The sequence below is a fragment of the Melanaphis sacchari genome, unplaced genomic scaffold, assembly GCF_002803265.2.
Source record: "Melanaphis sacchari strain LSU unplaced genomic scaffold, SCAv2.0 Contig24_pilon_pilon, whole genome shotgun sequence".
Taxonomy (NCBI): domain Eukaryota; kingdom Metazoa; phylum Arthropoda; class Insecta; order Hemiptera; family Aphididae; genus Melanaphis; species Melanaphis sacchari.
The window spans coordinates 1,224,661-1,240,309 of record NW_020271125.1 but is presented as its reverse complement, the minus strand read 5'-3'; the positions used below and the strand labels follow the sequence as shown (position 1 = coordinate 1,240,309).

The following is a 15,649-nucleotide window of genomic DNA, read 5'->3' as shown; positions in this document are numbered from 1 at the left end:
TAAAGGCATGCATTGAAGGGCTCTCGTCCAACAGCCACAAGATTGCACCACAAAATTCAATACCTACTCAAGTGCGTTTCGAATGCAGGTCTTCGTCGATTATCGGATATACTCGTAGTGAAAAATGTCGGTTGAATACCACACGTATATAATCTGTGTTATGTATAAATTGTGAACAAAGTAGAAAACTATAAATTGTAATAATGTTAAAAATAAAATATTTATAAAATAATAGTGATAATGATTTTAATTAATTAAAATTATAAAGGTCAAAACAGTGCTTTAAGGGTAGCTAGATCTAAAGTAGGAGAATCTGAACCTAGAAGATACTTCCCTACACTTAGGTATATACTTATTCTTAATTTACTTAATATTCAAAGTCGTCAAACAGATGGAATAGTTGCACCTCTTTTACATCGCTGTCACTTGCTGAAGAAGGGGTCTTTTCCTTCATCTGGAAATACAATCGCGTTACTCTAATTCTAAAATCTGAAAATTCAACAAATATTATCAACTACCGACCAATTTATATTCTTCCATTCGTAGATAAAATATTCTAGTTAATTTTACTTAAACGAATTGAGTGGTTACTTTTGTCGATTATTTCACAGGACTAACAAGGTTCTTTCTTTGGTCACTAGACATTAACTAGTACCGTCGACTTTAGTTTTTATCTGCACTAGTCTTTTAATTTAAAGCATCAAGTTGAAGTCATTTACACAGCCTTTTCAAAAGAAATCGACTCAATCGACTGTGGTACCTTGATTTACTTTCTTGACCAGCTCGGATTTCGCTAGTTACTCTTATCTTAATTAAAATCTTAATTGAGCGAACGTAGGCAGTTCATTAATTTCTTCTGTAAAACTTACGAACTGTTTTAAGTCATATCTGATATTCCTTCAAGTAACTTTATAGGTTCCATACTTTTTAATATTTTTATTGATACCGTTTGTTCACAAATTACTCCATGCCGTGTTTTGCTGTTTGCTTTTAATGCTAAAATTGTTTATGTTATATCGTCTCTGAATTGCTGTTTGATACTCCAGAATGTTTCAATTAAATTCACTGGATAGTTTAATGCCGCGGGGTCTGATTATTGCCTTGACTGTTTCCCCTCTTATACATTATTCTATGTTTTCTTGTTACATTTTCGACCTAACTTATATTTTATTATTTGCAAAACATTCTGTGTACTAAGTTTTAATATTTTTATAAGATTACAATCACTGAACTTAGATTTTCCCAAATGTTTTTCAGCACTATGTAGTTCTATAGTAAGGACGTTATTAAAATACGTTGCCGTTGTTTGAGTCACATATACCTTAGATTATATGTGACGCATAGAAGTTCAAAACTGTTTTTGAGTTTTCATATAGTTATCGCCTCGATATTTTCCACTTACTTCACAACTATATAAGTCATAGCAATATTATCAGTTTTTGATTGTTATCTGAACGCCGTAAACGCCGTTATTGTATTTATGGACTAATTAAAGAAACTATTGATGTAATCCGTTTGTTATAATGACTCGAAATTTGTGTTATTGATAGCACCAGGTTTAAAAAATTATTGTACTTATCAGTAAATCGAATTAATTTTGTAAAAAATTCTCTTCTTATTCGTTTTATCAAAAATTGTATTTTAGATATTGAAGTTAAGCGTCCTATAATCAACATGATAAAATAATTTTGTTTATATAAGCAATAATATTAGACCTACAATAATTATTGTATATTGATGCTATAAAATGCTTAAATTTATAAATATGAATTTTTATACAACGTAAAATAATATTATTATCTAACTAATAAATTTCTATATTTAAAATAATGCATGGATGAATTTGGATTATTTGTATTGTTGAATATTTTAATCATTGATCATATTTTCCTATGAGTAATTTTGTACATCCATATTTATTCCTGGAAAGTGGAAAGTTTGTTTGTAGCTATTTTTATTTGAAAATTCATGTTTGAAATTTTTACTACCTACTATTATACCTAATAGATGACCTGCAGCTTAACTTAATTTACTTCTGTTTTTGATATTTATGTGTGTGTGTTATTTTAATAAAATAGGAAGTGTATACTAACCGTATATGCATTTTAACTTGTAAATTGTCTTAAACTTTTGTTATTGTATGCGAATAAATAAAAAAATCTGTTTTATAAATTACCAAGTGAAAACCTTCATGATTTGTATGCATTATAATTACCTACTATAGTATTGAACTGACTTATGTATCTTCTTACCTACATTTACTTTTAAATTCTAATAGATTTGAGTTTTATTACACATGTAAGTTGTAACCTATATACATATATTATTTAACCGTTACATTTTTAAAACTCAAAAGAAATAAAAATATTATGATAATAACGAATTTTATGCGCGGATACCATTTATTTAATTGTTGTGTATTTTTGGAATAAATTTGAAAAAAATACTATTTATTAGTAATTTGTTTTAAAAAGTCAAAATTTATTAATTACTCGTAAATATTAGGTTTTTACATCACATATTATCATAGTATTAAAATATTTTATCTTTTTTTTTTTAATAATTTACTAACCAATTAGATCCAAATTGCTACTATGCAGAAAACAAAAACCACTCCTCTTGAAGTTAAAGATCAAAGAATATTTTCTTTTATAAAAAGTGTACTCGGATACCCAAATCAAAAAATCGTATCGTACATAATAAAACAAATACATTCTTTGTTTTGCTTAGAATATTAGAATCCAAAATTTGTCTATTGTAACAGTCCTTCATTTATCACATAATTTTAAATATTACCACTGGTATAATAAAAATTTGAAATATTTTTTAATCTAATTTCGAAATATGGTTCATTAATTTGACTTTATTCCTAAGTTTATATAACTCTATTAAAAGCTTAATCTCAATAGTATATACCCATTCAATATATACACATATAATATTATAATATACTCGTGTCGTGAATGTATATTTAAATTGTTCTAAACAAACTTTATTCTTTAATTAGTCGTAAATCAACAAAATATTATGATATGTAAACGTAAACAATGATCGAAAGTTGTTGGTTGTGAGTTTTCTCTTGTAAATTTCTCGAACGGAAATTTTTTTATTCGAAATTTTCTACTTTATCACATCACCACACTCGTATACGAGCCGAGTGGACGAATGCAATAAAATATAATTATTATTTACATTTACCATAGCGACCGCGTTTTTACCACCGCCGTGATTGTTCGATACGGCGGCAACGTACCGTGTTGTATACGCGCACTCGGTTTCATAATAATAATAATAATAATTGTGATTATATCATTATGATAACAGTAATAATAACATAATATTTGGCATTCGGCCGTCTCGTGACCCACATTGCAGGTCGTGGCGCTACCGTCGAGATACCGCAGCAAAAGGCAAAAACATCACAATTATTATACCACAGGTACCAGCTGCCAATAGTACCTACCTATTTTTGTACCAATATATTATTGTCGTCATACGACATATACGACATGTCTCGTCGGCGCTGTACCGACGACGAGATTGTCGACGGCCTGTTGGACGCCGCGAGCCGTCTCTGTGACGAATCGCGCATACGGACGCTGTGCGTGGACGCTCGGCGCGCGTTCCTCCGGCAACCCATGTTGCTGCGGCTGCGGGCCCCCATCAAAGTGGTCGGCGATTTGCACGGCCAGTTCGGCGACCTGCTCCGGCTGTTCGACGTGGCCGGCCGGCCGCCGAAAGCCGACTTCCTGTTCCTGGGCGATTTTGTAGACCGCGGCCCTCAGTCCGTCGAAGTACACACACACGCACACGATATTAATAATTATAATATTATAATATGTACCTATCTTATAGGTACATATTATTTTAGAAAATACTTAGCGCCGAGGTTGCGCGAAAAATCGATAAGTCGATTAACGATCGCGGGTCGCTACCAAATCATGTTTAAGCTCTCGCTATAGAAATTCGTTAAACGTTTAGCGATTGTGCGTATACGACCCCCCCCCCCCCGGGGGTGGGGGGAGGGACACACTCGGATGGCTGTACCTTAAATTAGACTCCGCCCGACGAAAAACGAACAATTAGTATAAAGTGCGACACTATTACATTGGTGTATCTCGGTATTAGTGTACCTTTTTTCAGTTCACGGAGAAAATTGCGGCATCGGCGTGTGTGTAGCTTATAGTTAATAATTTTTTTTTTTTTTTTAAATTTAATTTCATATAAGTGCTATACACTTTTTGAGTTAGACATTGTGAAAAGTAATAACCCGTGTAGGACAGAATAGCTTAATTTTATCATTACATAAAAACACATCGGTAGCTACTTAAATCACGAATTGCTTATTTTGTCACGGTAGTTTTTTTTAGAGGGGCCGAACAGATTAACTTGCAATGGATACCAAACACGTCTGTTAAAATGCAACTGAAAAATAATTGAATATTTTGAAACAATTAACTCCCAATATCTGTTATACAATATGAAGTTTTCTCATAATTATATAAATACACATGTTTGTTTTCACCAAAAACCAGCTTTCGTCTGTCGGGTGGCTTTTAAAATAAAACAGCTATACACAAATGCTCCTCCCCTCTCCTAAAAAAAAAAAAAAAATGACACCACTACACAGATACCTCTATAAGTCACTGTCTTTATCTATCAATTGTATATGTCTACATTGTAGATTGGTCTACAAGTATTTGTATGAAATAAAGTCAATGATTATATTATTATAATATATATGTCATAGGCATATAGTCAAATCAGGCATTTTATTAAATGCCTAGGCATGGGAAACTCCCGAGTGCGTCCCAAAATGTCCTTTTTTTAATGTTCCGAATGCGTCCGGAATAAGGTCTCACCCGAGTGCGTCCCAAGAGGAAAAGGTCACTACTTTGACGTAGCCCAAGTGCGTCCCAGTTCATTTAGAGTTACCCAGGGTGCACCACGAGGAGGTGAACTGGCTTACACCTCAAAAATATTTAGTTATTTAATTATATTTATTATAAAATTTTATTATTATTATTATTATGTTTATTTAATTATTTAGATTTACATCCATTTTTAAACTGTTGGGTTAATATTTAAATTATTTTTTTGGTTGACTTTTCAGTGCCATGATTTTCACATAATCATGTCTAGAAATGTATAAAATGTTAATTAAATATATTTAAACAAAACGGTTAGCTGCATGTACATCACTACACATACTGCACATGGTTGTCAAAGACTAGTTATGAATAATAGATTTCTACGTATGGACTATAGTGTAAATGCAAGTAGTGTAATATTATAAGATATCAATGCATTTTATCCATAAAGACAAATATTGCTAGCAATAATATTGCTTTTTTATTAGCTTTTTATGTGCGGACGCACATGGGATATACCAAAATTACTTGCGATTTATCGCGGACGTAATCGGGCTATTAAAAAGGTATGATATGATTAACGGGACGCACTCGGGCGACGCCTCTAGGCATATAGTGAAAGAATTTAATGTTTATGCAATTTCACTATCTGCCTAAACATTTAGTTAAATGCCTAGTCATTCAACTAAATGACTATTTCATGACGGGCAAATAATAAAAAAACATTTTGTAGTATTTTAAAAATTTAAATATATTTTCTATCAGTTATTTATTGCTATTTTATATAAAAAAAAAGGTATGTATTATTTATTGATATGTAAAAAACGTAGAAAATAAAATAATAATATAATAACTATGTGAAATAATATGTTTAATTTCGTATCCACTATTACTATTGTTTTAAAAATGAAATCATAAAAAATAAATAAAAAAGTTATATTATAACTACAAGTTTTTGTTACCTATTACTTGTTGTCACATTTTGTCACACTACACACGATTTACGTAAACGTAATACACGTATTAAACTAAATTATTGTACAATTCAATCGCATGTTCTGTATCTTTTTCCGTAACGCCATAATGTGTATGTCGTTATAATCGATAAGATTATAATTTGTCCCACGGTACTCAGTATAGATAAGGTTCTCATACAACCTAGTACCTACGTTAATTTTCCAAGGTAAAAACCAATGGAATTTTTATTTTTATTTAAAATAAGAATATAATATAGTACTCACTACTCGTACTATACTGACTATAGGCTATACAATATATTCGTACGATCATTTATGTCTGTCATATCTAATAAGTTATTACTTGTATATATTTATGATTTCATTTTTAAAACAATACTAAATAATAATAAACACGAAATTAAACATATTATTTCATACACTTAAGTGTTTTTCATATCAATAAATAACACATACCTTTTTTTATTTATAAAATAGCAATAAATAACTGATAGAAAATATATTTAAATTTTTAAAATAATACAAAATGTTCTTTTATTATTTGCCTGGCATGAAGTAGACATTTAATTAAATGACTAGGCATTTAACTAAATGTCTATGCAGATGGAGAAATTGCATAAACATTAAATTCTTTCACTATATGTCTAGGCATTTAATAAAATGCCTGATTTGACCATAAGCCTACAACATATTACATATACACGCGGGCATATAATATATGCTTCGCAAAGGTGATCACTCTACTGCTGGCGCTCAAGACTCGATATCCGGAAAACGTTCACTTGCTCCGAGGGAACCACGAGTGCCGTACCGTGAACGTCCGGTACGGGTTCTACGGCGAGTGCCGGTCCCGGTACGGCCCGATACGGGGCGCCCGGCTGTGGCGAGCGTTCAACCGGACGTTCGATTGCATGCCGGTTGCTGCGGTCATCAGCGGCATCATATTCTGCACACACGGCGGCCTCAGCCCAGATCTGCACCACATGGCTCAGATCGACCGGATCCGGAGGCCCACCACGGTGCCCAGGCGTGGCGTGTTGTGCGACCTGCTGTGGTCCGATCCGGCCGCGGTCCCTATCCAGGGCTGGCGCAAAAACGTTCGCCGGAATGTGTCGTACGTGTTCGGCGCCGACCGGGTGGCCGATTTCTTGTCCCGATTCCGGTTTCAGTTGGTGGTCAGAGCTCACCAGGTATATACCTTCCTTTATTGTATTATATCTGAAATCATTGGTATTGCATATAGCGTGTATGGTACTTATACATAAACACACACAGCCAGTAATATCTGTCTACTGCAGATTAGTAACAATTTTTTTACGAACAACTAATATTTTTTTTTCTCGAGGTACCACAAAAAGGGCTAAGCTTATTTATTATTGTACTTTCAAGTTTACTTTAGTTTTCTCACAATATTTTAATAATAATAATAATAATAATAATAATTAATTCCAATAAATAATTGAATAGTTGAGCTACGCTACGATGTACCTAAATATGAAATATAGAGAGTGAAAAATGAAAATAAGAATTATATAATATTGGTCAAAAACATAATATATATTTTTCTTCTAAGAATTTAACTATTTATCTTGTAAAAAAATAGATTTTATTTTCGAATCGTGAAGTTTTAATTATTATTCTATATTATATATGTATTATGTAGGTAGGTATACTTATTATTATTTTTACCTTTTTTTTTGTGCTGTCAATCTTTTTTTGTTGTAAATTAATAATATAGTTAAAAGGCAGGTATACGAATAATCAAGTATATGGAGTACCTACGAACACGAACATCAGATCAGTATTTTCATTAAACATGATATTATTATATTGTTATTTATGAATTTACGATGAACATATTTTTCTTTTAATTTTATCTCTTATACACAATTGCTATTTATTTCAATAGTCAAGAAACAAATTTTTGAACTATGTGATACATATATATATAAATGTGTGTAGGTAACACATATAATTAATAGAATTGTCATCCCCTCTTTTGGTCACTATGGTGTTTATTACGAGATTACATTATCATTATTATTACCCGCGTTCTTGGTTCGCAGCCCAACTATGCTACGTTTTACCGTTTATAATGATATATATTTGTTTGTTTGTAATTTGGCAATGGTTACAGATGTGTAGGGTCCAAGTATTGAGATAAAGAGTTAAAGGTAATGTCAAAGATTTTTATTACAATTTCATTAAAATCTCTACGCATGATGAGTTTGTTTTATTATTATCGTTTTTTTTATTTTTTATTATTTCACTGAACATTTACATTTTTTGTTATTCTATGTTTACCGTGTGCACAATGTTTGGCTAGAATTAGGTTAGGTTCTATATAATACATTCATTCTAGGTTTATTTTATTAGTAAAGTTCATGCAGGGATTATAAAATGAAATAAATAATTTTATTATGGGGCTTAGTATCGACCACGAGCTGTATAACATACATCTATTATATTAATTAACATTTTACTAAATTAATTTAAAATTCAAAATGAAATAATTTTATAAGTATCATATTCATGTAAATTCAAATAATTTTGTTTGTTGTGTGATAGGTACCACAATTGTGGCTAATTTATAATTTTTTATTTATGAGTATCAGCTGAAACGATGAATGTTTGTTATATTGACGTGTATTATTTATTGGTCTTATGTTTAATTGATAGTTAATAAAATAATAGGTATCTAGTATATATATACTTATCCTTTTGAATATAACTAGTTTAAGATAAATGCTTACGTATAGTTTATAAATATAAACAATTCATTTTTCAATCAATAAATTTACACATTTTAAAAGTTTAATCATTTGAAGAAAATTACATTAAATATTAGGTTTTGTTAGTTAGGCCAACGAGGATCATCTGCAAATTATTGTGTTCGTTATTTTTATTATACTTGCTCAACTGGCTTGACAATTTATTAATATCAATGTTTTAAACTAAAATAAGTTTTTTGAATAGAATGTAGGTATAGATAAGTATAGTTTAACATTTGTTCGGAATGTTTGTTGGTACATAAGAAATTGCTTTTAGATATATTTGATTATATTTGTTAAGATAAACTAAAGTAAGCTTAGAAATATAAAAGTTTCATAGACTATTTAAATCATATAATCTAAATGAACTATAGTTGTTAGTATTAAAAAATGTTTTTATAGGTATTAAATATTATCTCATATATTAATTATAATTTATTATGTTGATTTAGTGTAACCTTATATGAAGAAAGTTTGTAAAACAAGTTAAATTAATCAGTATAATATGTTTAATATTAAAATCATTTATGCGAATGCTAATACTATTTTTTTTAAATATTACACAGTCAACTCTCAGTATAACGAAGCTCGATAAAACGAATTAAATTCTCGTTCCCTTGAAAATATTGTGATATATAATACAAATATCGATGTAACGAACTCTCAATATAACAAACTTTTTTCTTGATCGTATAAAATTCGTTAAATCGCGAGTTGGCTTTATTTATTTTCCAAAGCAATATTAAAATTAGAAAAATTTTACCTACGTCAAACCTATCTTAAATCTGTAACTTATAATTGAATAACATACTAAAATAGTATTAACTATTATAACGCTGTGTATGCAGTCTAAAACTTTAAATTTTTAAACGAAATATATGTAACATTAAATCCTTAATTAAGATTGTGGACTTTTAATATGTTCATATATTAAATATAAATAACGTAGGTATTAATACCTATATTATTAGAAAATTATCTAACATCATTTTCTGACTCCTACCAGTTCATAGTAGATATCTTAGTTATATCAACTCTTTAGATTTATTTTATTTAAGACATCATAATTAATAGGTATATTGTGATAACTTATCTATAGTTCTAATAAGTATGTATTATTATAGAATTAGGTTTTTTTCAAATACCTTTAAAGCTACGTAGCGTGTAATTAAGTTTTACACCAATATTACGTTTTATAGAACATATTGCAATGAAAAAGTGTGGTAAATAAAAGTTTTTTTTCTTGTTCGGTACCTAAAACTAATTATTATTTAGTATATCAAAACACTTTACCAAAAAATAAACACATCGAGTATATTTAAAGAGTAGATAATAGATCATTGGGCGGCTTACTGTTTACAACTTACACAAAAACCTTTCAGATTGACCAATTAAATAGGTTTAATTGCAGGTTCAATAAAGTAAACGATAAGTTTATTACACATAACTATGTTTAAGTATGTTTTTATAAGTACTGTACTTCAAATCCACAATAGGATAACTGAAAATTTAGGTTATAGGTGTGCTCTAAAACGAGGACAGTGGTAATTGGATCGTACAAATACGTACGATAATAATAATTGCCAGTATCTTTTTATTGCAGTACAAAAATAATATAAACTTGTTGTATAAATATATATATATATATATATATGAATTTAAAAAGTATGCACCAACAAAAGATTAATTTCCTAAAAAGTGACTAAGTTATTTTGACTAAGTAGTTAGATGTATAAAAAGTTTATAGAATGATTTTTTTTTTAATTAGATTTTGAATTATATTATATTGTATAAATGTATGTATCATGTATTATATGTCCTACATATACGTAGTGCGTGGATGGTGGTTACCAATATTTCGCGGGCCGTAAGCTCGTGACTGTGTTTAGCGCACCCGATTACAATGGATACGGTTTGCCGGGCGCCATCATGTCCGTGAGTAAGCACGCTAAGTGCACGTTCCAGCTGTTACCGGTTGTCGCAACAACGCACAAGCGTCGAATTTCAGTGCAGAGGATTGCCAGCAAAAAACCGAAACCGTGTTAAACTGCAACAGTGCTGACATCGACATCGACTTTTAAACTGTTCATAACGCACTGTACCAGGATATGAATTTAAAATTTTTTTTTTTACAATAGGCGAACACAAGATACACATGTGGTGTTGAAAAGACACGAAACAAACGAAATCTAGTTTTTAGAAATTTTAATATTCATTTTTTAACATACATTGTCGTCTGCGTACGTCCATCAGAATTTTAATTTAACAGATTCTTCTTATTATTTTTATCCAATATACAATTATGCAGCGCGGGGAAAGTTGTACTTTAATAATACACATATATTGAATACTTATTGCATTTCAATAGCTTTATACAGTCCTAAAAAAGTAGTTTGGCAGCAGCACTATAAGCGTAAGAATATTGATCCTGTTTACAATTAACTGTTTGAGTTTTTTTTATATATTATCTAGAAAAATATACAGCCAAAGTTATAGAATATGGGTGAAATGAAATCCATAATAGTTAATATTCTGCAAGATATTCCAAAATATTTTATTGGAATAAATAAACGGCGATTGTGCTATTGTTTGTAAAAAAAAAAAACAGGCAACAAAACTAATTCCATATCAGTTATGGAAGATATCGGGGAATAGATTAACGGCATAATAGTTAGAGGGATTATTTGTAATCTATTATTAATTATACAACTGGAAGTAATTAACATTCCTGTCATGACTTACCGCATGACATCAGCAGAAACATCTAGACAGTAGGTATATTTATTACGTATACGATAAGTGTTCCGTCAACACATTTCAATGAAATGGTATTATTTAAAAAAAAAAATTAAAAAAATAGACAAGTCAATATAATATACATTTATAATGCTTATATTTTAATTGTATGAAAATGTATATAATTTATCTCCAGCAAAATAATTATAGCCCCCCTTCTTAACTGTAGATAACTTTAAAAAGCTAATTTTTTCATCAGCAGGTAAACGCATTGGTCCACTTCGAATCCGTGTAAATTGTTTGGATCGCCCAGCAGTCGCATCAATAATCCTCCAAATGATACGTAGGCGGCACTAAAAAATAAAATTACAAAGTTAAAAGAGATCATTTATAATATTTATAATATAATACTATACTACCCAACGAGCATAAGCGTTGGGCGGTATAGCAATAAATTAAGAAGCGGGAGGAAGGCGTTAATCGATATTTATATAGTTTCTCTTCTTATATACAATCGTATACAAGAATACTTGGACGTTATGCGCACGTTTCGTTTTGTAATTGCAGGCAATACACGAGAGATGATAATAATATTATTCTACCATTACTTTTCGGGCATGGCGGATAAAATATTTCGGTAATTAATAAGGGGACCAGTATCGCAAAATGTACGAAAACCTTCTTAGTACAGAAAGTATCACAGTACCTAAATCGGAGAGTCCGGATATTCTAGTTTTTTTTTTTTTTACATACATACATGCATTAGCTATTGAGTGTCACTGTCATAATTCCTAAAAAATAGAATAGTTTATGTTTATCATAAAAGTAATGAGTGGGGCGCGAGACACAATCACTGCAACCGCCATCATAAGTCGTGTATTGAGATAAAGAGTAATAAAATCGTATTAGTTTGGTCACGTTGTGCGTGAAAATAATATGTTTTTCTGTATATTACCATATTTTATTTTTCGTTTATATTATAGCGACTGTGACACAATAACTTTGTATTTGTCTGCGAGTTTCAAATTTAAATGTAAAGTCCTCCATTTTTTTCTCACTTTTATAAAAATAAACTTCCGTATTTTCATTATAGTAAAATCTACTTTTATACACTAATAATTAACGAACGTTATATACATTAAAATATATATAACTTGGATATATAAAAGCAAACTCAAGTAATTAGGTTCATACCGAATCGGGAAAATGATTTTGACTGCGCGAAGTTAGGCTCTTTTACTATCGAAAGGTTATTTCACGTCTGCGCTAATTACATTTTTAATAAATAATAACATTGATACTATGGCGAGGTATTGATTTTGTAACAAAGTAATATTACTTTAACCGAATGTTGTTTATTGGTTAAATAAACAAAATGTATAACATAAAAATAAAACTATAAGCTTCATAAATGCAATTTTTTGTAGTGTAAGTTCTAATATTGTCATACGTCGATTAATCATTTATCATTTATTATAATATATTATACCGGTCCCAGGAGAGGACTACAATATAAAGTCGTTTTTTTATGAACGTCAGATATTATACTAACATGTATTATGTGATAATAATATATAAACACCAAACGAGTGAAAATGGGCTAGATAAAAAAAAATTGTGTATAAAATATACCAGAGATGTTTTATTTGAAGTGCCGTGGCCCTGAGTAATGTTATTATTTTATTTATTTTTTAATTGCTCATAGTTCAACGCACAATACACGCGTGCAAAAAAACCATCTAATCTGAGTTTAAAAAATGTTTACGGAGCGTATTCGACGACCGCATTCAACGTGTGCGCATTTAATAATAGTAATAAATAAATAATATGATTTAACGTGACGGGCGTATAGCTGTAAGACAACCGATACAATTCGATAAAACGTTTTATTGCGACACTGTTTGTAGTTGTACGGATTCCCGTCTCAAACTCTGTAGCATATTATAATACACTTTTACTGACTTACACCTATCGTAGAATGCACAAGTACGCGCGAGCGAATTACTTATGTATAATAATAGATTTAATAACGTATGTATACTGTACATACATTATTAAAATAGAACACGAATATATTGAAATTAAACTCCTCGAAACGACTTTGAGGTACCTATATATATATATTTTTTTAATTTCTGTTTTGTGTTTTTAAATCTTCCTTCACAGTTGGTCAATGATACAATCGTAATAAATTATGTACGCATCGATGAACGCCTCCCATGGCCCCATCCATATCATATTATATACACATGCTGCAACAACGCACATGTACAATCATTTATAATCTAAACTTTGGCCTGTTGTATGTCAACTCAAGTAGGTACACTGAAGACCGCATAGTTACTTTAAATATAAATAATCATTATTTAATATTGTATTTGTATTTTAATTACATAATATATAAATAACACGTCATAGCGATAACCTCTCGTTATATATGTTAAAGTTCGTGTTAACGCGAGCAAAACGTTAATATATATACATACATAGTGCAATATAGTAATGATGATTCCATATCAATAAGTGATTTTTATACACGACTAATGTTGTTGTTATTATTAAATATTAACTACTCTATAATATTATTTTTGTTATTCTATGAGGTGAACTTCATTGTGGTAGTCGTCATCGTCGGACATGGCCTGACGCCCAGTGGAATGTGCTTAGTGGCCGTGAGTATAATATCAAATATGTACACAACCAGCTAATCACACTGCCACAGTGCGAAAATCCGGCAAAACACTCGCTGCTATGATGATAGAAAATGGATAAACACATAAATACACATAAATACATAATTGATAATAATATACATATATTATACGTGCTTATATATAATATATATATTAAATACAGAGTGATTCGCATATCTTCCCTTTTTATTTTGAATTATTAAGTGGATCATTTTTTTTTTTTTTTTAATATTAATGCATTTAAGTTGAAATTTCGAATACGATTTTTGAAAATTACCTAGTTTTTAAGTTATAAAATTGTATGGAAGAAGGAATATTATATTATAGTCACTATTCATAACTAAGTAACATTATCTTATCTATAATAGTTGTTTTACCTATAATTTCAAATCAATTTAATTTATATTTAGTCTAGTATATATTGTAATAGGATAATTTATGCAAATTATACAATTTTAGTAAATTAATAATGATGATAATAATTTTACATTTATCATAACCTCCATATATTTTACAGTTTTACACCATTATATCCTTGTGGTCTTTTAAGTACCATATTTTTAAATATGTACTTAGATTTTTAACACAAAATATATGAATCCAGTAGTGATATCAATTTTTTTTCTTGAAAAAGTATGTTACCTTTTTTTATGATATCTTAAGGTAGTAATAATTTTTTTGGAAAAGTTGATATAAATAAATCGAAATTTGGACAAGCATAGTTTAGCTATTAAACTAAATTTAAAAAAAGATCTATATGAAAACTCTAAGAATCAGAATTTCAATAAATTCATTGTCTGTTTATTTATTTAAAGTTCTGGCTGGTTCCTCAATAGTTATTTAACAATATAATTTACATACAGACATAGTCATGAAATTTAGCAAACACAAATTAAAAAATACATAGAGTAATATGTGTAGTGTTAGCTATTCCGACGAATAGATGATTATTGAAATTGGCATAGAATAGTTAGGAAAAATAGGGGTAAGGGCGCTGGATGAATCACCCTGTATAATAACACAGCACACGTGGTCTTATATATATTTAGATATTATATACCTATACAATTATATAAATTATAATATTACAAATGCGGAAAGAATTAAAAATAAAAACATGTTTTGATATTCTTATCAATCGAAAACATAAATGTAGTTTGCATATTATTATAATAAATAATTATGATAATATAAAATATAATAACGACTAGTGCGTCGCACATAGGCTTAGATCGCGTGCATTTTCTCTACTCCCCTCTATATTCATTGTTTATAATAATCGAATCCTAACTATATATTATACATTACATGAGTCAAGAGGTGTATATTCAATATACATATCTCCATCTACAATACAGGACAAAAGTAGGTTTAAGGTTCAACACATACATGCGTATTATTACGACGTTTATATATTATATTATATTGATTGTGCGCGGTTCATCGATGCCGAACAGCAGTTAGTGAATTATATTAAAGGATTAGGTAAATTTTATATTATATTTATGTAGCCTCTGAGTCTTTATATTAAATATTTTTTTGTTTGTTCTCCTCACCACGAATAGTATGCTGCGGAAATACTATAAATTGCGTTTTCTATG

At 29.7% G+C, this 15,649-nt stretch overlaps 2 protein-coding genes across 2 annotated transcripts in view; one reads left to right on the top strand and one right to left on the bottom strand.

The window, feature by feature from the left end:
* The first annotated feature begins 3,480 nt into the window (after positions 1–3,480).
* Positions 3,481–14,146, top strand: LOC112594991 (serine/threonine-protein phosphatase PP1 isozyme 2-like). The gene is made up of 3 exons (XM_025340049.1): positions 3,481–3,794; positions 6,580–7,038; positions 13,959–14,146. Exons 1-3 carry the CDS (start codon positions 3,510–3,512, stop codon positions 14,061–14,063), a joined length of 849 nt encoding a protein of 282 aa, XP_025195834.1. The 5' UTR covers positions 3,481–3,509; the 3' UTR covers positions 14,064–14,146.
* The window catches only part of LOC112594992 (DNA-directed RNA polymerases I, II, and III subunit RPABC3), a 59,580-nt gene continuing 55,426 nt past the window's right edge, over positions 11,496–15,649 (bottom strand). The window contains exon 4 of the mRNA XM_025340050.1: positions 11,496–11,708. Coding sequence (XP_025195835.1) covers positions 11,591–11,708 — 118 coding nt within the window. The 3' untranslated portion in view covers positions 11,496–11,590. The remainder of the gene's footprint in view (positions 11,709–15,649) is intronic.

What these genes read in the sequence shown, in the direction of transcription:
- LOC112594991 (XM_025340049.1), top strand. Translation starts at nt 3,510, where the DNA reads ATGTCTCGTCGGCGCTGTACCGACGACGAGATTGTCGACGGCCTGTTG. An exon ending in GCGGCCCTCAGTCCGTCGAA is followed by an intron (nt 3,795 to 6,579) that starts GTACACACACAC and finishes TGCTTCGCAAAG; the next exon opens with GTGATCACTCTACTGCTGGC. An exon ending in TGGTGGTCAGAGCTCACCAG is followed by an intron (nt 7,039 to 13,958) that starts GTATATACCTTC and finishes TTATTCTATGAG; the next exon opens with GTGAACTTCATTGTGGTAGT.